The 27425-nt window shown below is 27.1% G+C and overlaps 5 protein-coding genes across 17 annotated transcripts in view; 3 read left to right on the plus strand and 2 right to left on the minus strand.

Annotated features, from left to right (window-relative positions):
* The first annotated feature begins 1269 nt into the window (after positions 1–1269).
* Positions 1270–12917, plus strand: LOC126926430 (sodium/hydrogen exchanger 7). 10 transcript variants are annotated; one of them, XM_050742770.1, is made up of 14 exons: positions 1271–1575; positions 2265–2491; positions 2585–2662; positions 2751–2827; positions 3086–3295; positions 3374–3624; positions 3718–3920; positions 4008–4273; positions 4348–4399; positions 5704–5760; positions 6924–7127; positions 7228–7314; positions 10531–10581; positions 10940–12917. In XM_050742770.1, the coding sequence occupies exons 1-14, from the start codon at positions 1332–1334 to the stop codon at positions 11027–11029; spliced, it is 2097 nt and encodes a 698-aa protein (XP_050598727.1). In that variant the 5' UTR covers positions 1271–1331; the 3' UTR covers positions 11030–12917. The 10 variants fall into 10 exon arrangements, with proteins under 10 accessions (XP_050598702.1, XP_050598711.1, XP_050598715.1 ...); XM_050742745.1 differs by having other exon boundaries at positions 1270–1575; positions 10531–12917; XM_050742754.1 differs by having other exon boundaries at positions 1270–1575; positions 6939–7127; positions 10531–12917.
* A 2-nt stretch (positions 12918–12919) lies between these two features.
* LOC126926625 (metallo-beta-lactamase domain-containing protein 1) lies at positions 12920–13902 on the minus strand. Its single transcript, XM_050743036.1, has 4 exons — positions 13742–13902; positions 13513–13677; positions 13304–13420; positions 12920–13227 (listed from the first exon to the last, which is right to left on the minus strand). The coding sequence occupies exons 1-4, from the start codon at positions 13890–13892 to the stop codon at positions 13028–13030; spliced, it is 633 nt and encodes a 210-aa protein (XP_050598993.1). The 5' UTR covers positions 13893–13902; the 3' UTR covers positions 12920–13027.
* Positions 13903–14006: 104 nt separating this feature from the next.
* Positions 14007–17680, plus strand: LOC126926485 (integrator complex subunit 9). Its single transcript, XM_050742783.1, has 10 exons — positions 14007–14133; positions 14390–14584; positions 14669–15073; positions 15146–15392; positions 15478–15658; positions 15721–15956; positions 16088–16299; positions 16373–16558; positions 16636–16830; positions 16911–17680. The coding sequence occupies exons 1-10, from the start codon at positions 14125–14127 to the stop codon at positions 17028–17030; spliced, it is 1986 nt and encodes a 661-aa protein (XP_050598740.1). The 5' UTR covers positions 14007–14124; the 3' UTR covers positions 17031–17680.
* On the minus strand, positions 17052–20649 carry LOC126926629 (FUN14 domain-containing protein 1). Of its 4 annotated transcripts, none has more exons than XM_050743052.1 (4): positions 20500–20649; positions 19775–19942; positions 19448–19643; positions 17052–18650 (listed from the first exon to the last, which is right to left on the minus strand). In XM_050743052.1, the coding sequence occupies exons 2-4, from the start codon at positions 19933–19935 to the stop codon at positions 18468–18470; spliced, it is 540 nt and encodes a 179-aa protein (XP_050599009.1). In that variant the 5' UTR covers positions 19936–19942; positions 20500–20649; the 3' UTR covers positions 17052–18467. The 4 variants fall into 4 exon arrangements, with proteins under 4 accessions (XP_050599009.1, XP_050599005.1, XP_050599020.1 ...); XM_050743048.1 differs by having other exon boundaries at positions 20372–20510; XM_050743063.1 differs by lacking the exon at positions 20500–20649 and adding an exon at positions 20031–20191.
* Positions 20650–21327: 678 nt separating this feature from the next.
* The window catches only part of LOC126926791 (histone demethylase UTY), a 150008-nt gene continuing 143910 nt past the window's right edge, over positions 21328–27425 (plus strand). The window contains exons 1-3 of the mRNA XM_050743138.1: positions 21328–21614; positions 22077–22330; positions 22404–22512. Of these exons, the coding sequence (XP_050599095.1) occupies positions 21547–21614; positions 22077–22330; positions 22404–22512 (431 nt within the window). The 5' untranslated portion in view covers positions 21328–21546. The remainder of the gene's footprint in view (positions 21615–22076; positions 22331–22403; positions 22513–27425) is intronic.

Below are 27425 nucleotides of genomic sequence, written 5' to 3' on the forward strand. Positions count from 1 at the left end.
TTAGTTTCGTTTTTATCCCAATTTAAAAATGAAAGAACGCTTCGCGCATTTCAGACATATTTTATTATATTATTTCCGAAAAGTCAAGAACGCATCGCAAGCATACAAGAAGTTACGTGTCGTACATGGGAATGAAGCCTCGAAAAAAAAGCAGCGTCAAAATTGGTTTGCCAAATATTGTACTCTACTAGAAAATACTGAACAATTGAACTATCCAACTGAATTTACTGAGATCTCTTTGTTCGCCTTTACCTTGTTTTCGTTAGTATAAAGGAATCTTGTACTTTGAACTTTTACCAAGAAACCAAACGATTAATTCAAATGTGTACATTCAACAACTCGCCAAACTGAGCGATACAGTTCAAGAAAAGCGACCAGAATTGACAAATCGTAAGGATGTTGTTTTCCAGCATGATAATGCAAAGCCCCACACATCTTTGGTCACTTGCCAAAAATTATTGGAACTAGGTTGGGATGTGTTGTCACATCCACCATATAGCTGTACCATATAGCTAACCTTGCGCCTTCAGATTATTATTTTTTTAATGACGCTGATGATGTAAAATCACATTTAATACAGTCTTTTGCTAGTAAAAGTCAGAAGTTTTATGAACATGGAATTATAACATTGCTTGAAAGATGGAAAAAGGTCATCGACAAAAATGTACAATACCTAATTGAATAAAGTTGTATCTTTTTAAAAAATTTTGAATTTTCCTTTTTATTTAAACAAAATAAACTTCAAAACAAAATACCTGTATTTCGATAATTAATTACAAAATAAGTTTTGAGCTATTACAATTTTTATGTTTTTAAGAAATGGACACTGAACTCTAAGTTACAATCCTTTCTCTTGTGTCGTTGTTCGGTCTATTTATGTTCTTGGATTTTACATAACAAAATGCAATTTATTTACTTCCTAACAAGAAAAATTATTATTAATTAATGATAATAAAAATGAATTTGATTGGAGTTAATCATATAGAAAAGTGAGCGATTTATGCCTTGTCAATATGCTTTATTATGGTAGTAAAAGTAAATATACAAAATGAAGAATGATTATAGTTATCATTAATAAATAATTGTGACATTTAATCGATAAATCTTTTGTTAAAATCCATTTGCTCATTGTTGCTTCGGTTACGTTGCTGCACAAATTCATACTTGTCGCGCTACACGGAGTCATACGCGCGCGTCAATAAATAAAAGTTCTTAAAAGTTACGCTACGGGGAGCTACCTGGCTATAACGATACATGACAATTGTATTGAATGCGCAGTTGGTCATACTGCTGAACTGACAGTACGGTTAGAAAATGGTTGCAAAGTAAAGATGGCAGTGAGAGGTGATGCACGAATTCTCCTCCTCGGAATTTTATGTATTTTCTTGTTAAAATCATGTAATGGAGCCGCGACAGATATTGAATTAGACGCAAAAGCACAGTTGTTACATAGACTCGATAGTTTAAATCTTTTATTATATACATTTTTATTGATATTAACTGTTTTAACAATATGGACATTTAAGCATCGTCGTCTTAGGTTTCTCCATGAAACTGGTCTAGCTGTCATTTACGGTAAGTCGTCTGCTATAGTTTATGTTTACGTAGTATAAACGTAATAACGCGCATGTTTTGCAAATTTTAATAGTTTTTATTTATAGCTATAATATTTGTCATTTTATTACTGCATAAATATAATACATATTAAATACTTTTCTGTCTCAGATCTATATATTTTTTTATATATACATATGATATCTTTCTTGTATGCTTTTAAATTCTGATATTATAAGCTAATTTGATTTTATCTATACATAAATTAAAAGAATATATTTAATTGTAGTTATTTGTAATTAAATATTTTATACCTTTTATAAATAATTGTATTTATGATTATATAAAAATAACATCTCCTTGAAAAGTATAAGTAATGAAACTGATTCCTAAAATTATTCAATATCTTATTTTATGTATATTTTATCTATTTTTACGAATATAAAAGATATTACATTATAAATATTACATCATCTATGTATACAATGTATATACATGTACATACACCTGTGTAAATAAAAAAATAAGATTTAATAAAATTTAAAAAAAGAATAATTTATCATCATGTAAAGTATTGATTATCAATTGTTAATGACTTTAAATTGTATATAAGTTATAATCATTTTATCATAGACAAATTATGAAAAATAATTGTATTATTTAAATCTTTTAAGAAATTAGAAATTAATTATTCATATATGTCTTTTTAGGATTAATTATAGGGGCAATAATTCGTTATGGTTTCACAACAAGTAGTACCATTCTTCATATGCCTGTTGTGCCAGACAACAGTAGTAAATATAATCAATCGGTTCCTCCAGATACCTTATGGTTACGTTTTCCAGAAGATAAAGGAGGTGGTGTCATTAAAAATAAGACATTTGCCTATTCATTTAGGGGAGAGATTTATAAGCAGGATAATGAGATAGATTTGAAGGTATTATTTAATACAATTATTCTATCTCTATTAAACTAAAATTAAATTAGACAGTAGAAAAACTAATTATATAAAAATATAAAATTTTAACAGGCCACCTTTGATCCTGAAATATTTTTTAACATTATTTTACCACCAATCATTTTCCATGCTGGGTATAGTTTAAAACGTGTAAGTAACAGTATATTTGTTTTTTATATTTATTGTATAATATAATACAATATGAAACACCATAGAATTTGATATTTCTTTATTTCAGAAATACTTCTTTAGAAACTTAGGAGCGATTCTTATGTATGCTTTAATTGGAACATCTATATCAGCTTTTGTTATTGGGTATGTTTTTCACATTTTAATGAGAAGTATGTATGATTAATAAGTACGCAATTACTTTCATGTCACAATAATAAATTTATTTAGAGTTTTTGCGTGGAACGTTTCTTGTGATAATTTTATGTCCATAGGTCATTTAGATTGAATATATCTGTTGTTTTCCTCATAGGCTGCAGATATGGAAAAATTCTTTGTAATATAATGATATATTTTTTTAATTATGCTCTTCTCTGATATGTATACCATTTGTCTTCTTTTCAGAGCTTTGATGTACGCCTTTGTGCAATTAATACCACATCTGTCTGCTTCATTTACATTTTTGGATACCTTATATTTTGGTGCATTAATATCTCCTACGGATCCACTGACAATAATTTCTATTTTTAATGATTTACATGTAGATGTAAATTTATATGCTTTAGTATTTGGGGAAAGTGTATTAAATGATGCAGTTGCAATTGTACTTAGTGGGTATGTATATAAAAACATTACAAATGTCAGCAACAAGTCTCAATCAAATACACACATAAATTATATGTTCTATTGTAGTGCCATACAGAATTATGGAGAACGTTATCAGTCAGGTTCAGGTGGATTTGAAACTGTAGCATTTTTCCAAGCATTTGGTGATTTTGTTGGAATATTTAGCTTATCTTTATTTATTGGTGCTACCATGGGCTGTATCACTGCTTTGTTAACTAAATTTACTAGAGTCAGAGATTTTCCACTTTTGGAATCAGCATTATTTGTTTTAATGTCTTATAGCACATTCTTAATTGCTGAAGCATCTGATCTTACAGGTAACATTCATAAAAATCCCACATTACCTTGAATTTTCATGTAGATATTTTCTACTAATGTAGTTAATATTTAAAATAATTATTTACATACAGGTGTAGTCGCTGTCTTATTTTGTGGTATTTGTCAAGCACATTACACATATAATAATTTAAGTCCGGATTCGCGGCAACGGACGAAACAATTGTTTGAACTCTTAAATTTTTTAGCTGAGAACTTTATATTCAGTTACATTGGTGTTACAATGTTTACTTTTCCGAAACACCATTTCGATCCAGGATTTATTTTTGCAGGATTTGTATCCTTATCATTTAATGATGTTTAACTTCATATATTATATATCGAACATACATGTAACATTGAAACCTTAACCACCTTATTATAGCTTTGTGCATTACTAGGTCGGGCAGCCAATGTATATCCATTATCTTTTATATTGAATTTAGCGCGAAAACCAAAGATATCGTTAAATTATCAGCATATGTTATTTTTTGCTGGTTTACGTGGAGCCATGAGTTTTGCTCTGGCCATCAGAAATACTGTATCTGATGCTCGGCAGGCTATGTTAACAACAACGAGTTTAATTGTAATTCTGACAGTCATTTTCCAGGGTGGTGCAACAACTCAGTTTTTGAGCTGGTTTAATATACCGTAAGTGTAAAAGATATCTTTTTTATTATTTTTCTCTTATAATTTATTTATTTAAATAAATTACGCTTTTTCAGAGTTGGAGTAGATGAAGAAATAGAAGGATTATCACACAATGGAATGCGCAGTGTAAGTATTACATTTGTATTTTTAGTTATTGTAAAGTCATATATTAGTTTTCATTTTACAGAAATAATATAAATAATATGAAATTGAATTTATACTAACATATAATGTGTGCTAGGTTTCTTTTTATGTATTTTTGGTATAAAAAATATAGTAATATTTATTAATAACATGTAGTTTAGGTTATCTATTGCTAATGTATGTTTTAAAAGTAAATTATTTTTTAAATATTTTATGTTTTGTAACTTTCTCAGATTCTTTTTCATGCATATACTTTTAATCATGTTGCTTGTTAACTTATAGTGGTTTCTTTTTATTTTGTACAAATTACAGGTTTATTTATGTATATTTATTAAATATATTATTATAAAATATAGATAATGAAACAGTAATATCCATTATTTAATATATATTCAAATAAAAGGTACAAATAAATTTTTGTTAATACAATGTACATAAAAAGTTGTCAGACGCAAAATTTTAATAAGATTAGTTTTTATTAGATGTTGATCTTTAAATCTTATTAGTTATAGTTGATATTCAGAAAGCATCTCTTTCTATATAAAAGTATAGTAATTTTTAATTAATAGCCAATATTATTTATAATTTAAAGAGTATATTGGCTCACTATATCAATGTTTAAAATCATTATTATTAAAACTGGAAGTATTTTAAGTGTTTAGAAGTGGTTTAAAATATTCTCAGAATGTTGGTTATTGATTATAATTTATTTATGTTAATACATGTTTTGAATAAAGATTATTTGATATAAGTAGAAACAAAAGATATTTTAATTGTTGACTTTCTGGGCCATTTATTCATAATATATACAAAATCATTTATTGAATATAAAATAATCTAAATTATTCAGGAGTATAGTTTATTTATAAGAATTAAAATGTAAAAATATTTGCGCATGAACGCTTCAAAATTGTTCTCATACTGTTATATTTTCTATCCTTTATATATTCCCAAGTATTATATTCCGAATTATTGTGGTGTGCACTTTTAATATTATACACTATTATTAAAAATTCTTAAAATCTTTATTTCTGTGTTTGAAAAACGTCCGAAAAGATTATACTTGCAAATGTTTGTTTTCTAGTTCCACTTAAGTAACCTTGGGTTACTCTTGCACAAAAACTACTAAATTCATAAATAGCTTGCACTAGAACTTAACTTAATGGAAAATCCAGCATGTCTAATTACATTGTAACAAAGTTGGTAAAAATGCTTGGTTAATTCTAAATAATTTCGCTTAATAATTATTATAAAAAGATTAGAATTTAACGTACTAATGTTAATAGTCTGGTGGCGAAGGTGGCTTTGGAGATCTGGACATACATAGGGAGAGAAGTCCGCCGGTATGTTTTCATTTTAATTCAAAAATTGAATTATGCTATTTATATGGTAACAAATAATTCGTACATTTAACTTGCTATATAAATATATAAATCCTGTGTTTATTACATTGAGATTAATTTGATGCTATAGACTTTTGTAGTTATTTAATCTTCTCTTACATGACTATGCAACATATAAATAGTTTTGTATATTATAAGTAGTATTGTCTGAGTTGCTTTCTGTCATTAGTACAGATGTGTAAAATAATCAAATTATGGTATTTAATAAGGGATTTAATAAAAATTATCTTATTAAAATGCTTGCAACGACCACTAATTGTTATATTACATTAATTGAATTATTGTTTATCAAAAATAATACAATGATACCAAAATAAATATTTCTGTTATTATTATGACTTAAATATTGAATTATAAATATGTTAATATCTATTAATACATACTAACGATTTTTAAAGGTAGGATTTAGTTTCAAAAGTGACACAGAAATTATTATTTTATGTTAAAGATTTGTAAAATATGTTCTATTTAAAATTTAACATTTTGAAAGTGATATTGCTAACAAATTTATAAATGCTTGTGTTTATATCGTGCAAACTAAAAATTCAGCTTCTATTTATTTATGTATATATAATAAAAATTAATTGCAATGTAACTATTGCTTTATATATGTAGAAAATTTTAGTCTTATTTTCATTATTAAACATCAGTTTGATTTGCTAATTGCATGTGCTTCAATATTTCCTTTTGTATCATTTTTGTTATCCATTCTGTATGTTGATGATTAGTAGTGTATAAAATATATACATATCCATTTACATTCATTAACAAAACATATGCAAACATAATTAACAAGGTATACCAATATAAAGATAAACAATTAAGCATGTTTTTAATACTTAATAATAATGCTAAATGTTTTATGATATAAAAAGTTAATTAATCTTGATATGGAATTTCTGTATAATATGTGCTATGGTTCTTCAATTATTTTTATACATATAATTTAAAGTTATTCATTTAATTCTTATTTAATAAATTATTTAAACTGTCATCATCTTTTAAATATTTTTGATAAGTATAATTTTATACTTAATTACATTTGAAAGAAGATATCATTATCATACAGGATGGATAATCCAAATATCCTTCACATTTCACAGTATAATTCTATGCAGGATGGATCATTACCAGGCAGTGGCATAAAACCTAATGAAAAAGCATTACTTGCTAGAATCTGGGGTGACTTTGATACTCGCTACATGAAACCACTTTTAACTCACTCCAGGCCTACATTATTAGAAACATTACCAGTTTGTTGCACACCTTTAGCCAGGATTCTTACAACAACACAGCAAATGACACAGGTATAATATATGATTTTAGAAATGTTTATTTTATTAAAACTGTTGATAAAATAGTTAAAACAGTGAAGATGTTAGATATTTTTTGTGTTTTTTATATTAGGATGAAGCTGTTAGAAAAGCAGATTCAGATTCAGATTTTTGTCTTGAAGATCGTGAACTGGAGCGTCGAAGGAGTAGTATTCAACCGGTGAGTTTTCATCAACCTAATCTCAATTACACTATTAATCCGTGCTATCAGCCTAACAGCACAGATGTCACTAATCCAGATGAACCTTATGTAATCCTTAATTTACACAGAAGGTAGAAGTACTGGATTTGAATTGAAACATTTGAATTTTGTATAAAAATTATGTATGAAAATATTTCTTACATTGGTATGAATGAGTTTATCATTTATACCTAATTTTCATGTAATTATATTTTAAACATTGTTTTAAATTATCTCTTTGTTATACCATTTACATAAAAACACTTGTACAACATAGCCTTTCCATTTTATATGAAAGTAACATTTTAGTATTAGGTGTAATATATGTTTCTACTTAATGTCCGAAGTTTTCAGTATTAGCAATTGTATAGATTTCACTTATTTATAGTATCTTCTCAACATAATAAGTAATTCTTTATGCCAAAACCTTTCATATAAAATGTATAGAATATGCATGAAAAACTTATTTTTCTTCACTGTAGATATGCAATGATACACATTTGAATAACTGAATAACATATATACTGAAGTTTATTTATTTATGAAATATACCATAAGTGTACACTAATTACTCAAATAAAATCTTGTTAATATAAAAATAAAATATTGTGTATCACTGTCATATTTAGGTTTGTGGGTTATTAACAATACTAACAATGTTTTTATAATGACAAAAAACAATCATATATAAAATATATTGAAGTTGAAATGCTACTATATAGGCATGAATCTATATATAGTCTTCTTACTAAAGTTATTTTACAGATGCAGTAAATGTATGCAACTATTCTATCTATATATAACTATCAGTAATTACTTGTAAGAAACACGTGAAGAATTAATGAGTTTATTCGAAAAAATTTGTTCAAAATCGAAATGTGTGTAATACTATAATTTGACATTTCCTTATCCACATAACAGATTAAATGTTAAAGAGATCATTTCATTTCTTCTTTTTATGAATAATCGTTTTTCTTCGAAAATTATGTTTAATGTCTATTATTAAAATAATATTTAAGAACACTCAAAATATTTTTGTTAATTTAACTAAAATGTGAAAAACCTGTGTTTTTATCCAATATATATATATATATATATATGTGTGCGTGTGTGTATATATATATATGTATGTGTATATATATATATATATCTTTTTTATCAATTTAGAGCAAATTTTTTAGTCTACATTTGATCGCGCTCTTACCGATTTTTTTAGAGAAAAAGAAATGATGATGATGATGAGGACCTAAGAATCATTGGAATGGAAGGATTTATTCCGTTAAGAACATTGTAACGAGACAGAAGCCATTGAAAATAATGTTTTCAGAAGATTATTTTTAAATGCTTTGTATATTATACTTGAGGGTAGGAATAATTATTAAAAATAATTATTTTGTATATATTAAAATTTTTTAATAATACCTTTAATTTTTGCATTAATGTTAAACAGAATTTACATTACTAAACATTTCTGAATCTTTGCAGATTTACAAAAAATTACTTTCTTATTTAAAAAATCTGATGTATAGTATTTATCTATTATTTAAAGATCAATCATCATGTTTATACTTTCTATATTTATGTTCATAATTATGAAATGTTATTTAAAATTGTTATGTTTAATATATGTGTTTCTTTTAAGTCTTAAAGCTAGACTAATATTATAGAACAAAATATCTGTGCCGCACCTTTTATTTTCTTGATATCAAAATATAATGTATTTTAATGTAAACGCAAATTACAAAGATCAAAAGACACATAGCACATAAACAACAAATTTTTAAATGTACATATTGTGATTTCTTTGAAAGTATTAACATAAGTAAAATAATTATAGTAAAGAGTCTGATAAAATTTTGATCTATATATATATTAAAAGTTTATATAAAACCACTAAAATTTTTAAACATATTGTAATTGAACATTAAACATAATTTTCAGTGTTCAATTCATTAATCTGAAATTTTTAAAGCTTTCTAAATATCATTATACTTCATTAACACCAAATCATTAATATCATTATGAGGTTTATGAAGCAAATATTGTCCTATCATTTCTACAATTTATTTTTTTTTTCGTACATTTTATTTATTCATAGCAATATTGGAGAAGGATCTGGTTTATGTCTATCACTTAATGAATGTTATTGCATGTAGCCTGAGAAACCAAATTACTTTTCAGGCATTAATTTTTATATCAGAAATGCTATCTAAAAGTTGCCGCTTGCACACTACTTATGCTATTAGTAACAAGTAATTTCTGCAGGAAAAATAATCTTTTACATCTGCTTTCTATACATTATTTACCAATATTTCTCACTATATAGTTATACTACTTTTGTTTATATTTAATTGTTGGTGTAAGTTTTAAATAGCACTGCATATCATTTAGTGCACATGTACTTAATTTTATTTGGTGTAGTTTATTGATGTGGTCAAGAAAAAATGAATTGTATAAGTGTTTTGCAATTTTATATATTTTATATTTAAAGAAGAGATTTTAGTAAATTATAATAGAGTATTATTAATATTTTATTCAGAATTTTTTAAAAATTATACTATTGTGCAATCGGCAAATAACTTATTTTAATAATGATAAACATGTTGCAGTTATGTTCATATTTTTCTAGGGGAAAAAGTTTTTAGTTCTGTGTAAATAATTTTTTATCTTTGTGTGAAGTATTATTTTTATTACATTTATTTTTTATTTTTTAAATATTTTTACAGCATATATTGCTTATTTATATTTGGTTTCTCCACAGACACATGTAAGGAGCTCTCCAAACAGAATACATTTATAAGAGTAAATCTAATATAATTTATGAAGTTGTATACATTTTTGGGGGAATTTGGCTGCATTGATTTAAGCATTAAGTAATGACTCTCTTTGTTGTTCAATATGCCATAAATATTTATACTACTTAACATTAATGTTATTTCACACAGACTCTAATTCGGTATGTTTAATTTCTAACATTCTCTAATTTTGATACCAAATAAATTTTAATTTCTTCAAATGATACGAAACATGCTTTCTGATAGATTGTAATCAACATCTCAGATAATACTTAATGAGAAAAGTATGACATAGGTATGTGCGTATGCAATGTTGGTGTCAAATGTTACATATTACTATTGTATTATAGCTTCTATAAATGTTAATTATATTTTCCTGGTATTTATTTTCTTTGGGAAGTATTATCCAATATTTTGGATAACAAATGACATTGACAACAAAAGATTGAATGTAAGTATTATACAAAGAATAAATGATAGGGAGAAGGCAAAAAATTACAAAATACATTTGTTAGATATATTGAACTTACAAAAATTATTTGCTACATTTCTAAATTATGAAAAGAAATTATCAGTAAATAACAAACCTTCTCCTTATTTGATAGTCTATTTATTCTAATTATGGTACTTGCATAAAAGTAGATTCTTAGATGTTGACTTAAACCTGTACACATTACTGATTTTGTTGCAATGATTTTTATGAAGAAATTTTACATATACGAAACCAATAATAATTTTATTCGGTATATTAAATAATGTGTAAGAATCTAAAGATGAATTCTTGATCTATTTAATACTTTGTGGGGCAGCTGGGAACTGTGATGGGAGAAGTTAGTCCGGGACCACTACCATTGCACACACGCGTCGCCTTGCCAGGTTTGGTCGGCAAACATTTATAGAGACTAATTGATATTGGTAAATAAACTTACCTTTTTATGTGTAATATTATATGTGCAACTGATAAATGTATTTATTTGAAAAGCTTAAAAGATCTGTGTAAAATATTATATCTAATACTATTCATCATAAATAGAATTTGGAAGATGTTTCTATTACTTGCTGTTTTTATTTAGATATTATAAAAAATAAATCATATAAGTTGTTAATGAAATGTGAGTGTATACTATTATAATAAATGTAACTTATATTATTTTAATTTTATAATTAATATTATTACATTATTATCTTTTGATTGTCATGGACAAGTCTTGACAAAATTATTGACAAAATCTTTCATAATCTATATGCATGTGTGTATATATATGAATTATATGTTACTATGTTAGCAACATATATATTACATTTATTGGTTGTACTAAATGTAACAAAGTTTTGTTATATTCAGTACCAACGAATCAGTTATATGAAAATCAATAAATATAACTTATATTTTTCACTTGGTATATAATTTATAATTCAGTGGAGGTCCTGGTTTGTAGTAATTATCATAGAAAATTTATTTTAAAACGTTATTGAATTAAATAAGTTAATGTGACACCAACTAACAGTTGCATTATGCATTTGAATATAATAATTCATAACACAATGTGACAAAAGAGAAATAAGAAGTAATATTTTTTGTTAGAAATTTTAAATTTGTAAAATTAAATTAAATATAAAAATAAATTCCGAAAAAAATAGTTACATCAATACAATGACAATAAATTAATATGATTGAATTTTAGTATTCTTATGTTGAAAACATAATTTTAAATTATTATATTTGGATGTATCTCGCAATAATTTAAAGTTAACTTTGTTTGGATGAAGAATTTAATTTTCAGCAAATTGATTTTGCTGGCATATATAATAATATTTGCATTTAAGGTGCAGGACACTTAACATGCGATAACAACACAAATACATACCATTTGTATTATAATTTGTAATTGTATATGCATAAGTGGTCTAAAAATTAAATCAATCAACATAAAACAATTTATTGGAAAGGTTATTATACACAGAAATTATAAACTGTGCCAAGCCTCACAAAAATTACAATATAAATTATAAAATTCTTCTGTGAAAATGATTATAAGTAAAAACTTAAACATATTTTAAATGACATGTAATACAGTATTGTTCTCAGAACAGTACAAAATACATATTACAAATTATAAGAATACACGAATTAAATAAAATAGCATTATCTGCAAAATGTACTGTAATTATTTTTCAGAATCTTATAGTGCTATTGATAATATTGATTTGTTACATATGGCACATATATTTGTCAGGTATCTACTTATATAATTTTTTATATATCAACATTAAATGTGTGTACATAATTTACAAGTATATTCAACTATGATTTATTATCAGTAACATTTGAACTATTCATAAAACATGAAAAACGAAAGTTATGAATAAAATATGTGAAGTCTTATTTTAGATGTTGGCTGTGAACACAACAAAAATATTTGAATATGTAGTTTAAATATTAAAAGTGAATATTCAAATTGCAACATATTAAGAAAATATATCTACAACATGTGTATGCTATTCTTTCTACAATTACCTATATTTAAATTAGTAAATTATTTTTTAATTATGCAAAATATTACTCGACTTATTATGATATTGCATAACAAGCAGGATCGTAGCACATAGCTATTTAAATGCTCTTTTTCTAAACATTTGTGAATTAAATAATATATAATAACCATTGCAATGTATACAAATATATATATATATATATATATATATATAATAATGTTGTGATACTATATGATATTGTCTACTATGTACTATACTTTACAGTGTTTAATAAAGTATTTGTAAAAACAATGTGAGTATACGTAAGATTTAATCAAATATTACAAATAAATAAAATCCTTGTTACAAAATATACAGAGTATATCTACAGAAATATATATTTTCATATATACATTATGATGTTATAGAATTATTTGACTCCTGATAATTTTTCTCATATCATCAGTAACAGCAAACATGGGCCCATGTCCAGGTATTATAAGATTTGCCAAATCTACTACATGAGATCGCATAAGTGATTGAGTTTTTTGTAATTCTATAGTTCCTAACTCTTTCCAAATCGATGGATCTGCTATGTCTTCCTTTTTTTCAAATAAATCTCCTGTAAAATATATAACAATATAGAAATGTACATAAACCATTTATAATGCTACTAAATTTATTTTAAGAAATAAAACCTGTAATAGCAAAACATGTAGGTCTCCCAGAAACTGTAGTTTCAACTAAAACTGTAACATCATCTGGTGTATGTCCAGGGGTTGCTATGACTTTAACTTCTGGGCAAATTTTATATCCTGTGTAATATATTTTAGCGATTATAATTTTTATGTATTAATTTTACATTATTGATATAAATTTATTGTAAAATATATTCTAAAAACATCACCGTCTTTAAAATTTGTATTGAAAAATAGTTCACCACGGTGAACACAAGTTCCAATTATATGTTCCGCATTTACGAAAAGATTATTATTTCCTATATGATCGGCATGACTATGAGTACATACGACATAATCAATTTTTTCAGGTGTAATATTATGTTTAAAAAGTGCTGAAATAAAATTTTCTTTTAAGTGCTTCGACAAAATTTGGAAACGTCAGATAAACAGTAACACCTTGTATTATTTTTTCTCGGTCCCAGGCTGTCATAGTATCAACGATAATATTCTTCGATGCCTTTATTAATGTACAAGAACAATTGGCTTTCATTATTTCATTGTCAAGTTTTGTAGAATAACCATTAAATAATACAATAACCTCGCACATTTTTTAAATTAAATTTAGAAGAGTGCTTTTACGCTTTAGATCTTATTTTGTAGATTTATATTGTATATTCTACGCAAATAAATGTAATCTATTGCAGTATTATTAAATAGAAAAATTATACAAGCTTGTTTGAATTAGCAAACACATTACATTAGTGGTTATGTTCTTAATGTATATGATCAAAACATACTTGTTCATATTTGTATCGATAGCATAAAATATAACATTTAAAATGAAACTGGTAATTATAATTATTGTAATATTTTAATATAATAGCATATTTATGAAGATTAAATTTAATTTATGAAGATTATTTTTACTGATCTTTTCCCAAATGTTTTAGTTATAAATATTTCTCAACCTAATTAAAACCATTCAAATATTATATATCTATTAATTTTTTATTAATTAGATGTGTTTTTATAATAGTTAAAATATAATAATTTAACTATTTTATTAAAATATAATAATTTAAAATATATTCATTATATTTATAGTATTGTTTATCGAGTGAACCAACAAAGCCATGTTTGGTTTTAAGTTTCAAAGGAATTACTTTAATGTTAGATTGCGGTTTAAATATGCAATCTATACTACATTTCATGCCAATGCCTATGGTTCCCAGCACCAAATTTAATTCTTTACCTTTGTGGCTTCCACGTGATAATCATCAAGATTGGCAAATAGAAGGGGTTTGCATATAATCACATATTTTTTAAAATTTTACACTTCATATACAATATATTACAATATATATTATACATTCAATCTTGTAGGAACTAAAAGAATGTTGCGGCAGAGTATTTGTAGATTCGACCCCTGAATTTTCCCCACCTTTGGAGAAAATAGTAGACTTTTCAGAAATTGATGCCATTTTGATATCAAATTACACTTGTATGTTGGCTCTGCCATTTATAACAGAGGACACTGGTTTCAAAGGCATTATTTATGCTACAGAACCAACGTTACAAATTGGACGATTTTTTATGGAAGAACTAGTAGAATTCATTGAACAAACTCCGAAAGCTACATTAGCTAAACATTGGAAGGAAATGTTACATGTATTACCTTCTCCATTAGCTGATGCTCTTAAGCCAAAATCTTGGAAACATATATATTCGATATCAGCAGTTAATACTGCTTTATCATATATCCAAACAGTTGGATATGATCAAAAATTGGCAAGTTAGCATAATGTTAATTGGAATATTTATATAATTTAATACTATTTATAAATCCTTTACTTCTCATAGGATATATATGGTGCATTAACAGTCACTCCTATAAGCTCCGGATATTGTTTGGGTAGCAGTAATTGGTTAATTTCATGCGACCATGAAAAGGTTGCATTTGTAAGTGGATCCTCAACATTGACAACACATCCTCGGCCTATGGAACAAGCTACTTTGAAACATGCTAATATGTTAATATTAACTGGTTTAACTCAAACACCTACTGCAAATCCAGATACTATGCTTGGAGAACTGTGTATGACTGTTGGTAGGTAGAATTATATTATATTGTATATATTTTATTTAACATTTAAATAATTTAATATATTTTATATTGAAATTCAATTTCGTAGCTATAACACTCAGAACTGGGGGATGTGTTTTAATACCGTGTTATCCATCTGGAGTTGTATATGATTTATTTGAATGCCTTAGTACTCATTTGGATAAGTCTGGTTTCTCACAAGTTCCTTTATTTTTTATATCACCAGTAGCTGAAACATCTTTAGCATATTCAAATATTTTAGCTGAATGGTATGTTTTATATTAAATAAGTATCAGGACTATTTAAATTATTTATTTTAAAATTATTGCAGGTTGTCAACAAATAAACAAAATAAAGTTTATCTTCCTGAGGAACCATTTCCACATGCTTTTCTTGTTAAAAATGCCAGATTAAAACATTTTACATCTATATATGCTGAAGGTTTTAGTTCTGATTATAGACAACCTTGTGTTGTCTTTTGTGGTCATCCCAGTCTTAGATTTGGAGATGCAGTTCATTTTGTTCAGTTATGGGGTAATAATCCACAACATACCATAATTTTCACAGGTATATTTATTGTTATATATTATATTAAATATAATTTATAGTATATTACAATACATTATTCGTCATATATATATGATTATTATTATGACGTGATTTGTAAAAAGTTCTGTAGATAATAATTATCGTTTCAGAACCAGATTTTCCATATTTAGATGCTTTGGCACCATTTCAACCATTAGCTATGAAAGCAGTGCATTGTCCAATTGACACATCTCTTAATTTTACTCAAGCTAATAAATTAATTAGGGATTTGAAACCAGAACATTTAGTTATACCTGAGTGTTATACACAACCACCAATAACTGCTCCACATAGAACAGATCTTGTTATAGAACCTGTAGGGGTAAGTGCATTTTTTTAATGATGTGTTGTATGCAGATTATTTCATTTAATTATTAACTTATTTTACATTTAAGGAAAAACCTTTAATCACTTTCAAAAGAGGTGAAGTTATAAAATTGCCTTTAAAAAGAAAGAAAGGACGGGTGTTTATTGAGCCAGAATTAGCTGGAAATATAATTCCTAATGAAATTCGTCCTGGTTTAAGTCTTGCTTCTGTTACTGGTGAATTGGAAGTTAAGGATAACGTATATACAATAAAAGTATGTATTATTAAAATGAAATTTAATAAGTATATAATTGAAAAACATGTTTCATTAACCACGAACTTTGTTATTAGAGCATTGAAGATAGACCTAGTGGAAAACGTAAAGCGTCTTCCAGTTCACCTGCACCAATTAAGGAAGAAGTTCTTAAAGAAAGAAGACATGAGTATGGCAATTTGGATCCACAAGAACTCCTACAAAAGCTTAATCAAGAAGGTATTCAAGGAGCCAAGTTACAACATAGTCCAACTGCGACCAGTATTCATTTAGTAAGAATTTATTAAATACTTTCTTCTTAAAATATAAAATTTTCTTTTATTTATTCTTATTTTACTGTTCATGTTTACAGCAAGATGAAGATACTTTGATTCAAATAGGGGATAATTCGACACATATATTTTGTAACGGTGATCAAAAGATTAGGAGACGATTAAGGACTATTATTATGCAGTGCCTTAAGAGATTTTAGAATAAGAAGTAAATACTACTATTCTTTTACATAGTTACAATTTTATTATAATTTAGTATTATTTATAAGTGAAATTTTAACTTATATAGCACACAGAATAATATTCATCCTAAGTACTTTCGATTAATCATAAGCTACAAAGATATATGTCAATATATCTTCTTGCCTTTATCTTGCATATATAGGATGTGAAACTTAATGTGTTACAAAATAATATTTCAGAGGTTACAAAAGGTACGCGAAATCTTACGATCGTATAATGATCATTTTAAATATTTATATTTGTTTGACTCATTTACTAAAGATTAAAATAATCATATATACATAATTATATATATAGTATTGAGAAAATAGAATGAAAATAGCAAGCGCTGTCATAGCATAGCACGATAAAATCCTTGGTATGAAATAGTTTCAATTACCTTATAATGCAATAATTACATTCAATGATTACAATTAAAAATTTCGCACTTACTGTTCTAATATTTTGTAACAAAGCAAGCATTACATCTTATATATACATATATACATACACGTCGATCTATACATAATCTTTACAAATACAATAGTTAAGAGCATGGCAGTATTATATAATTTATTTCATTTATATCTTTTCATGTTATAAAATACTTAAGTAAATTCATTAAAAATCTTACGCAAAAATCTTTACGGAAAAAATATTACAAAATACTATACCATCTTATTCAAAACCATATAACTTATAGTTATATGTAAGACAAAACACATCATTTGAAGGAAAATTTGCTTATAGTACTCTATTTTAACAGTGTCTTTTATTTCATACTACTGTGTCCATTTTATATTTTTGATAAGATACTAATTAAATAATACTATTTATCTAATAAATTAAATAAAAATATTTTTATAAAAAAATTTTGTAGCAGTTCGATATTATACGAATATATTTCACAGATCTAATTAAATATAGAAAACTGGTATAAAAAAGTTATACCATTTGTTAATATTGTTAATATAAGATTATATTAATTTCTATACTTTATAAATATACTTCCTAAAATTACTACACTATTTTTGTTACATTCTGAATGCAAAACGAGTTTTAGTATTTATTTCAACACATTTAATAGTATCTATATTATCACTTAACTAATGAGAAATTAATCAACATGTTACAAAATGGCAAATGTAGTATTAATAAAAAATATATGTTATTAATGTTAAATTAGTAACATAAATGAGTAAAGTATTAAAAAAATGTATTAAAGAAAAAAGTATTAAAGAAGTAAAATTTCATTATATTATGTACTGTTAGGTGTGCTTAATTATTAGCATTTTCAAAACATAAGTTCTGGTTTTATATCTTATCACGTATATTTTTATGAAGTTTTATATATTGTTCTTGAAATGTAAGCATCTGAATTTTTTATATGCATTCAGAATACAGCATACTTAAATCTAATTGCCAGTTGCAAAACCAAGTGCTAAACCAGCTACAAAAGATGCAAGGAAAAAGTGAAATTCTGTAGGTTTAAAGGAGGTATCACCAGTTATAGAGTGATACCAACGGCGCGTATGAGATTCACCATTTTTCAATAATTGTTCAGCTTTGTCTAGCTTTCTATCAACGTATCTCTCGACCTGAAACAATAGAATTTGTTACTATTAGAATTTATTTAATTTTGAAACAATTAATAACATATTTATAGAATGTTGTATATAAATTTGTACAAAGTATTGATATTTCAACTTCCAAAACAAAAATTTTTTCATGATATATACGAAAAGAAAATAAAATTCCAATTAATCAAATTCAAATTATTGTATTTATTGTTCGATATAACTAACTCTTTACAATGTATTTGCTATGATATGTTTGCTATTTTTTTTCACAAGAGTTAATGCATAAATTTGCATATATGCTTGAATAATCAATAATTAAAGTATAATGGTTAGAAGATGTGTAAAAACTTCTTAATGCATGCACATTATCTCAGAAGTGTTAGATTATAATTACATATACATGAAATACAATGCTACAAAAATCCATGCTATAATAAACTTATATATTAAAAATTGAAATAAAAATAGCCTTTTAAGATTTAAATAATCTTACTAATTTAAATAATAATAGGTATTTCTTTGATTTTTAAATACCAATGATCATGATGAAAATAATAAAAATAATATCTAACATACAATGTCAATATTGTAAGTAATAAATATATAATGTTCGTTTATGTTTTTGTACACAACTAATAGCTTCTCATTTAGGATGCTAAACCAATAATGAAACCACCAATGAAGCTTGTTGCCACAAGTGAATTGTATCGACACCATGTTCCTACCTATAAATAATATTAACATTATATTTATATATAGTGACATTAAATATTCTGAACCTATAAAAATTGTAATATGTATATTAGCAATTTTACCTTGTCCATAAGTCTTGGCCCTTCACCTGTTACCTTCTCTTCTACTTTATCTGATAGTTTCTCAGCTTTCTTTTGAATTTTATCCCAATTAATTTTGATATATCCTTGATGTGCTGCAATCTGCAATATTATAATTCCACCACCAACTGCACATGCAGCAATTTTTCCAACTTTCATTGTTACAAAACCAGTCAACCTATACAAAGTATTTATATAAAGTTAGATACTTTTCTTACTCAGTTTTTTTCTTTGTATGTAATTATATAGAACAAAAAGTATTCTAGCTGAGAAGTTTTAATACATTTTTGATATATCTATAACACTCACCATCCTGATGTTGTACCAATAATGATTTGTTTGGTGGCAGATTTTTTGCTCACGTCTCCTAAGATTTTATCTATTATGCTTTTTGTTTCCTTTGAAATATCTAAGCTACATTCTCCTTTGTTCGCATCATCTTTACTTTTCTTTGTTACTGGAAGACTCATCTTCACACTGAAAAAATATATCAATGTAAATTTCTCATTACAATATAGCAATTTTAAAATACATGGACTATTGTAAACTTTTTAGTATACGTGACTTTTTTTATTTAAAAATATTATTTTTTGTCAATTATTATATCATTCTTTATATTGCTTGATATCCTTGATATCACTTTATTTTGCAAATTACTACGCAAATAACTATGTATGAACGCTATTTTCACGTCTTTAAATAACACTGCTAGTCTTTCTTTGACTATTCGTCAGAATAAAAATATATCGATGACTGCATTATTAAAAAATTGTAATAATGAATGTCAATGAACGATAAATTATTGTTTATTTCGAATCAACACGTTATATCATACAACGTGTAGGTGGAATATCAAAAATAGAAACAAAACATTTCGAAATACAGTTAAAAACGAGAACTGTCTACCGTTTAAATAATTTTGTTGCTCCTGACTTGATTTTTTTCTTGTACACTTTGGACATGATATATTTCAGATATGTCCTTAAATTATATAATATTTCATAGCGGTTAGTATTTACATATGTAAGGCTCACCTAATTTCTTCGATTACCGAAGTATTTAAATAAAATTAATGCCTTTGAGCTTAGATCAATGTTACAAAATTTTTGGTACTCTGCAACGATCGTTCGAGTTCAAAAACTGACGAAGACGTTAAAACAGCGAAATCACGAAGTAACCGTCTATAATATTTGATATTTTATTAATATAAAAATGTTTGAATTGATATGCTATATTGTGAATTAAAGGATTAAGGATTAAAAAGATAAATAATATTAATTAGAATAATTTTAATCTAAAATAATTTTTGTAATTACACGAATCATAGAGTAATTTCTTAGAAAAATCGAAAATCTAAGTAGTAGATTTTATCAGATTTTACAAATAATAAAACTTTGATCAATTTATTATTCATTACTTATTTTCTTGTTAGGTTTGGTTACCAACCTTTATATATTCATTATAATAAATTAAATTTATTATTATATTGTGGATTTTTATACAAAAAACTTGAAGGCATAAATTTGCGCAGAATGCACATAATACGAAAAAAAGTATAAAATATTCAAAATATAGTGCTTTCTATAAAGGTAAAATAATTTTCTATTGCGATTTTCTTTTTAATTATATTTTCACAAATATGAATTTGTATAAAAATTCACGGTCTATTTATTATCGTTATCTTTTGAGTACCTATCTTTATCTAATGATTTAATGACTTGATAAGCTCGAATTATATTTTATGGTTAACAAATTGAGAATTAAACAAGTTTCCATATGCATCAGAATATATAGTTCAAATTGTTTAACTTTTCGCGCGCTGTTGAGACGTTTAGGAGAATAATGTTCTTTGGTACCGGAATTTTATGTCGACGTGAACCATGATAATGGCCTTCCGTCGCGTGATTCGCCATCCTGATTTAACCTGATCGCCGCTTTTAAAAACTTATCGTCCCGATGAGGTGACGAGGTGTCGAGAGTATAAACTGCGAAAACTCTCGGATTTTCGTAGAAAGCGGCCCGTTCTAAGTGTAAACATGTGTCCTTTCTGTTTTTAATGAGTATATTTACCGAGCACGAAAATGGCCCAGGATACTGACGATATCAACTTGACCCCTCAAGAATTACAGATATTATCTGAGTTAGACAGGTGATTTTGAAGTGAATAAAATCTATTCTAATAAAGCTCGTTTTGACCTCTTACTTTGCTTTATATCAATCGTAGTTTCCTCGCTCTTCTATCAAAATATAACCTAAAAGTTTGTTTGACAGAATAGGCGCGTAATTTGATCGGTTCATTTGTAAGCGCTTGCTCCCCACTGACATCCTTTTCTATGCGTTTGAATACAACGAATATGATTAAAATCTCATTGTGTTTTTATAATTCATAATGTATTTGTTCGTAATCTCTAATATATTAGTTGACACATGAAAATGTGTTTATAACGTTATATAAACGAAAGTATTAATGCGAGCTACTTGTTTATGTGTACTTTGTTAAAAATTTATTATAAAGCAACAATAAATAATGTGCAGTGTCGTTTGTACGTATATAAGAGGTTCTTATTATAATCTTTTATTTAACCAATGTATTTTTTCAATATGTGTGCAGTCGACAATTTGGGTTTTTGAAATTAAATTCACCGGAGCAAACAAAGAAAAAAGCTTTAGTTGTTCGTGCGATTAAATATCTAGAAAGGATGCTAGTCCAAGCACAAGCTGAAAAGCAACGTAGAAAAGCAGATAGTACAAAAATGAATCCTGATGAATTAAAGGACGATGATGAAGACAAAGGAATTAGTATCGATCCTAAGACATATTGTAAACTAGGGCATTTTCACTTACTTTTAGAAGATTATAGTAAAGGTAATTAATTGTTTGTGATAAGTTTTTATTGCTTTTCATTTACAATATTTTACATTTCTTTTAATTTCAACAGCCATGTCGGCATATCAAAAATTTTACTCCTTAAAAGGGGACTATTGGAAAGATGCTTCATTTTTATATGGTCAAGGACTTGTTTACTACCACTTCAATGCTTTTCAATGGTAAGTGATAGTGACATAACTTTTTCATTCAGTAGTATATTGTTTCATAATTGTTTTCCATTATTCTGCATGTTTGTGTTTTCTTGTACATACATAATATTTCATTCTGCTTCTTCGCTATTATTTTACGTTGAATAAGATAAATGAAGAATATTTTCAATTTCAATATGTGGTTTAAAACTTTCAAATACAATATAGTAATAATTTTATGCAGAAGAATATTTGCTAGGAATAATAAGTATATTAAAATACTTTGGAAATACGTAACTTATATTTGCGTTAATATCACCATTTTTTATGATGACTAAAATTGTCAAAATCGTAGTAACCTGTTATTAGAAAGAAAGCACAAAGTGTTTATTTAAACTAGTGCTTTGAAATGGAAGAATAAAATACGAATAAAAATCTCTACAGAAAAATGTTGTAATCTCTCATGAGAGTTGTTCACCTTGAAAAGGGGGCGTCGGCCTCTTCTTAGACGATGTACACATAGAGTTCATCGTTCTCATCTTGTATCCTCTATTTTTTTAATTTCGCGCAAAATCCTGTAGGTAATGTGGTTTTGTTTCTCGATATCGATAAAGTAGAACGGTAAAGTACGATAAGGTAGATTACTTTCGGAAATTACGGTATGAGTTATCAGCAAGCGAATGCAACAACAGGTGTCGCTAATTTCGCTGAAATAGAGCGAAATGTGCCTACGTGTCGAGTCGTTTCATGGGTATGGCGACTAGGAAAGCGCGTGGGGGAAATAATAGGCCAAGTACGTATTTATTTCAATGGCCAGAATGATAATTTTCGCTATTAATGCATTATATTCATAGTTAGTGCACTGATTTACTACATTCGTTATTTCTTATCGCTTTTTAAAGAATTCTTCGATATATATTTATGAATTTTCTTAACACATTGTAAGTACGTTTAATGTAGAGAAAATGTAAAACTTGTGCTATGATTAGAAGCTTACATTTTTAATGAATTTATTTAAAAAATTCTTTTATGGATTTTTCCATCCAAAATTGTATCGAGACCTATCGATTACGGCATGTATCGACCGCTTTGATAAAACTATTCAGGAAATGTAATTTAACTTTAATCGACATCAATTATCCCTGGTATATTCGAATTTCGTTACAAATCATTGCACGCGACTCGTGTGACATTTAGCATTGCCAAATTCAGAAATTGAAACGTTTTCATTAATTCTTCATCAGTTGCTTCAAAATAGCTCGTATGATTGCAGCACCATCAAATATTATCGCTTAATGCGGTTACGTTCATCATTCTTGATTAGCATCCGTGTCAGCGACCAGGTCAAAAGTTCGGTTGTCATATTACTATACTAATGAGAGTTCGCGTTATAAAAATCAAAGATGTGTCAAAAATGTAAAAATTTGATATTTTAAATCAATTACGTTTTAGCTCAAATCAAATTTAGATCTATCTAACATTGAAATGAAAATATTGCTTTATTGTTTTCTCTTTCTATTTTTAATACCTTATAAAATATTATTTCAACAGTGTTATGTTATTAATTAATTACACCAATTAGAAATTTGGCGTAAGTAATGTAACTGCAGATATTGTTACTGTTAACTTGACATTTCCTGTCAGGCAATCGGCTTTGTAGACGGTTAGGAGTGGGAATATCGATTTCCTGTTCAACCCTCCTTAACTCGGATGGTGCAAGATTTCCGTGGAACGAAACTCACAGTGAACTCCCTTTCGATCTTTCAGCATTCCACTCGACTACCATATACCATCTAACCGTTACCAATTTCTGTAATTAGCATTGTTTCAAAAGTATTACTTATTTAATAATACAGGGTGCTCCTTATAACGTAATACTATTGACCAGAGGATGATTCTACGTGCAAAGAGGAATCGGAAGTATGAAATAAAATCTTTTTGTTCAAGACCTAGTTTTCGAGAAAATCGAATTCGAAAATTTTCTTGATATACATGTATATGTGAAGTTGGTCAATTAACGGGTGCGAATATAAGTAGAAAATGCAGAATAAAATTTTATCGTTAAAGGTCTCGTTAAAAAAAAAAAAGTTATTTTATTCTTAAATACAATTGATCTTGATGGTATTCCAAATTTAAATGTATGAAATTAAACGCTTGTAAAACTACATCCTTTTCTTTTACTTTTCTTCTAGAAACATCAAACGACGATAATGTTATTTAAATTGGATATTAAAGATTGAGTTTCACTGTAATTCATTAAACTCATATTATGTAGGAAAGGATTCTGTTCTGACAGTAAAAGTACAACTCGTTAAAAAATTACTTGGTCGAGTAATGCTTTTTCATTTATCCTCTGATTAACGGGAAAGCTGCTGCGGATTTCACGCTGTTCATTTTCAATATATTTGCCGCCATAAGTCACACGTTTTCACAGTAATCTGTATTTACGTGTTAATTGGACATATTTCTTTTTAACTAACACACATTTATTCCCATTATGTTTGTACATACAGTATCTCGTTATTCTTATCCAGCATCATATGATCGTTTCTAAAGTACAAGTTTTTTTTAATTTTGTCGCGTGAGTCATTCAGTAACCTAACTAAATTTCCACAAAATTTATGATTATTCTATCGCTATTCGTATCGGTAATAAATTATGCTATGTTTAAACTTTATAGACTGGAGATTTATATTTTATCTAAAAAAAAAAAAATTGAGCAGAAAATATTATTCTGTTTACAGAGAAAGAATTGGTTAGGAAATCGTAAGTTTTATTTTATAGAGGATTTTATAGGGAAATCTACGTCTACGCTTAATAGTTCTATTTCTTTCTTGTCTTACATCTGCGGGTCAGTTGGTAACCTTGAAACATCAAAACAAATGCATAATCTTGGTGTAGAGTAATAGTGATTTTAATTTTAGTACAATTTGTAGTAATACAGTACAAAATAGTAATCTTCGGATGGGTCGAAGAGAAATTTTTCGAAAATGACTCTTTGTCCATGAAAATTTATCCAGCCCTGCTCTAATAAATGCTAGGTATAGCGTGTGATAAAAGAATGAAATTATTATTTCTCGTGCAACGTTGTCTGGAAGGAACGACCATATTGTGACGTACAAGGGTAATATCTTTCGTCTTTATCCTATTCGATAAACCGCAGACTTATTCAGTGAGTGAAATTGAATGGAAAATCCTCTCTGCGCGGATGCGTGAGGCGGTTTCCTTGGATATATTGGGTTTCAAAGCGACCGTTCAGGTGTGCAAAGTAGGAAGTACGTAACAGCAATTATTTGTAGTCCACGTGAATGAAAAGACAATTACACGCGCGTATTCGCCATGTTCGTGAAAACAAAAAAGACCTTCGTCAAACACGTCCGACTCCCTTCTCCGACTCTGTGTCTCACTGATACTATTCGTAAAAAGGTCAGAATCTCCGATACGATAGATAGAACATTTATGCATATTTCTACGAAAGGGAACTTTTTTTTTAATTCGCCTGCTTTTGTATCGTAAATTCTATGGGGATTCGTTCGTTTTTGCGTTAGCTTTCACTCACCCTGCGAATGGCAACAGTAAATAGAACTGCAAGGTAGTGTGCTCAGTAACTAAAGAAACTGGAACGGGTCGCTCGATACCACCGCGCTCTTGATAATTTTGTGTTTTGTTTGGAATGGTAAAAATGATAAATCTCGTTGAATAATTAAATCTCGGTGGATGTTGAATTTTTATTATATACGCGAAACGAATGATCGTTACGGCAAGGAATTTTGTCATTTCGAATTACGCGACTGTGCCTTCCAATTAGAAATAAACAAAGAAATGAAAGCAAATTTCTCTCTGTGATAGATTTCAGAGATACAGCAACGAAAGATTTAAAAAAAAATAGTCGAGTTACAAAATGTAAGGCGATTATTAATGTTTGTAATACAAAAAAAAAAAAAGAAGAAAAATTAGCGCTATATATTTTTTTACATCTGATACCAAAAATTCAAGAATTTGTAGAGATAACGAGGCGATCGTTCTCTGGATCATTCATTTTCAATTCTTCGTCATTTAATTATATCGTGAAATAATTAATACGAAAAACAAAAGAAAAAAGAGAGGAGAAAAAGAAATACGTGAACGTATTGATTGCGTAACACCTGGTACTTCATTTTTCATGTTTTCATAATCAAAAATTGAAAGAAATTTGATATATTAATTACATTCGCGTGATAGGTTAGTTGGTTGCAGCGTATGGCACCGCGTTTGCGATCGCGATAATTAGACGAATAGAGCCACGGTTCGTCGATAACAGAAATTACAAAGAGAAAATGGTTTGGCGCACGCTAACTCGCTGAAGTATCGACGGTGAAATGAATATTATGGTTTTTGTACCGTGAAGTTATTTCTTTGTTACCTTACATCACGTGACTGCACAAACAGGATGTTCACTATATGTATTTATAGTATTTTATAATGCACTGAAGCTGAAACGAGTTATTGCGACTTTCCACCTTGATTCAAACATCTCCTTTAAAGGTAAATCGATATTTATTCTCGAAAATTGCTTAATTTATAACAACGTGTAAATAGCTTTGGAAATTAATTGGCCTGTTTCTACATTTTAAACGATAATAGAAGATAACTAAGTCCTACAGGTGAGCCCTCTTGCACGGTAATTTAGTAGCTGATATCAATTTTGGATATTATTCGTAGATTTCTTTATTCTTATTGAACCTATTGTAATAAATTCGATGTAATAATTCGTTTCAACGGCTAAACTAAACTGTGAACCGAACCGTTGGTAATTATTAAATGCTTCTTTGAAATTTATTAGTACTGACACTAATCATGCCGATAATTTGTAACTTGGGAAATTTGACTAACGATATTAGTTCGATTATGCCCTAATTGTTTACACAATGTATCCATTAAATAACTTTATGAAAAACGTTTCA

The sequence above is a fragment of the Bombus affinis genome, chromosome 2, assembly GCF_024516045.1.
Source record: "Bombus affinis isolate iyBomAffi1 chromosome 2, iyBomAffi1.2, whole genome shotgun sequence".
Taxonomy (NCBI): Eukaryota; Metazoa; Arthropoda; class Insecta; order Hymenoptera; family Apidae; genus Bombus; species Bombus affinis.

Coding starts and splice junctions, on each gene's coding strand:
- LOC126926629 (XM_050743048.1), bottom strand. CDS start 20,427: ATGTCCAAAGTGTACAAGAAAAAAATCAAGTCAGGAGCAACAAAATTA. Junction 19,644..19,774: donor ATTGGTACAACATCAGGATG/GTGAGTGTTATA, acceptor TACTTTGTATAG/GTTGACTGGTTTTGTAACAA. Junction 18,651..19,447: donor GGCCAAGACTTATGGACAAG/GTAAAATTGCTA, acceptor CTATTGTTTCAG/GTCGAGAGATACGTTGATAG.
- LOC126926485 (XM_050742783.1), top strand. Junction 15,074..15,145: donor TTGGATATGATCAAAAATTG/GCAAGTTAGCAT, acceptor TACTTCTCATAG/GATATATATGGTGCATTAAC. Junction 15,957..16,087: donor ACATACCATAATTTTCACAG/GTATATTTATTG, acceptor TTATCGTTTCAG/AACCAGATTTTCCATATTTA.
- LOC126926430 (XM_050742745.1), top strand. CDS start 1,332: ATGGCAGTGAGAGGTGATGCACGAATTCTCCTCCTCGGAATTTTATGT. Junction 3,921..4,007: donor GATTTATTTTTGCAGGATTT/GTATCCTTATCA, acceptor ACCTTATTATAG/CTTTGTGCATTACTAGGTCG. Junction 4,274..4,347: donor TTGAGCTGGTTTAATATACC/GTAAGTGTAAAA, acceptor ACGCTTTTTCAG/AGTTGGAGTAGATGAAGAAA.
- LOC126926625 (XM_050743036.1), bottom strand. CDS start 13,892: ATGTGCGAGGTTATTGTATTATTTAATGGTTATTCTACAAAACTTGAC. Junction 13,678..13,741: donor CCGAGAAAAAATAATACAAG/GTGTTACTGTTT, acceptor ATTTTATTTCAG/CACTTTTTAAACATAATATT. Junction 13,228..13,303: donor TACATGTTTTGCTATTACAG/GTTTTATTTCTT, acceptor TATATTTTACAG/GAGATTTATTTGAAAAAAAG.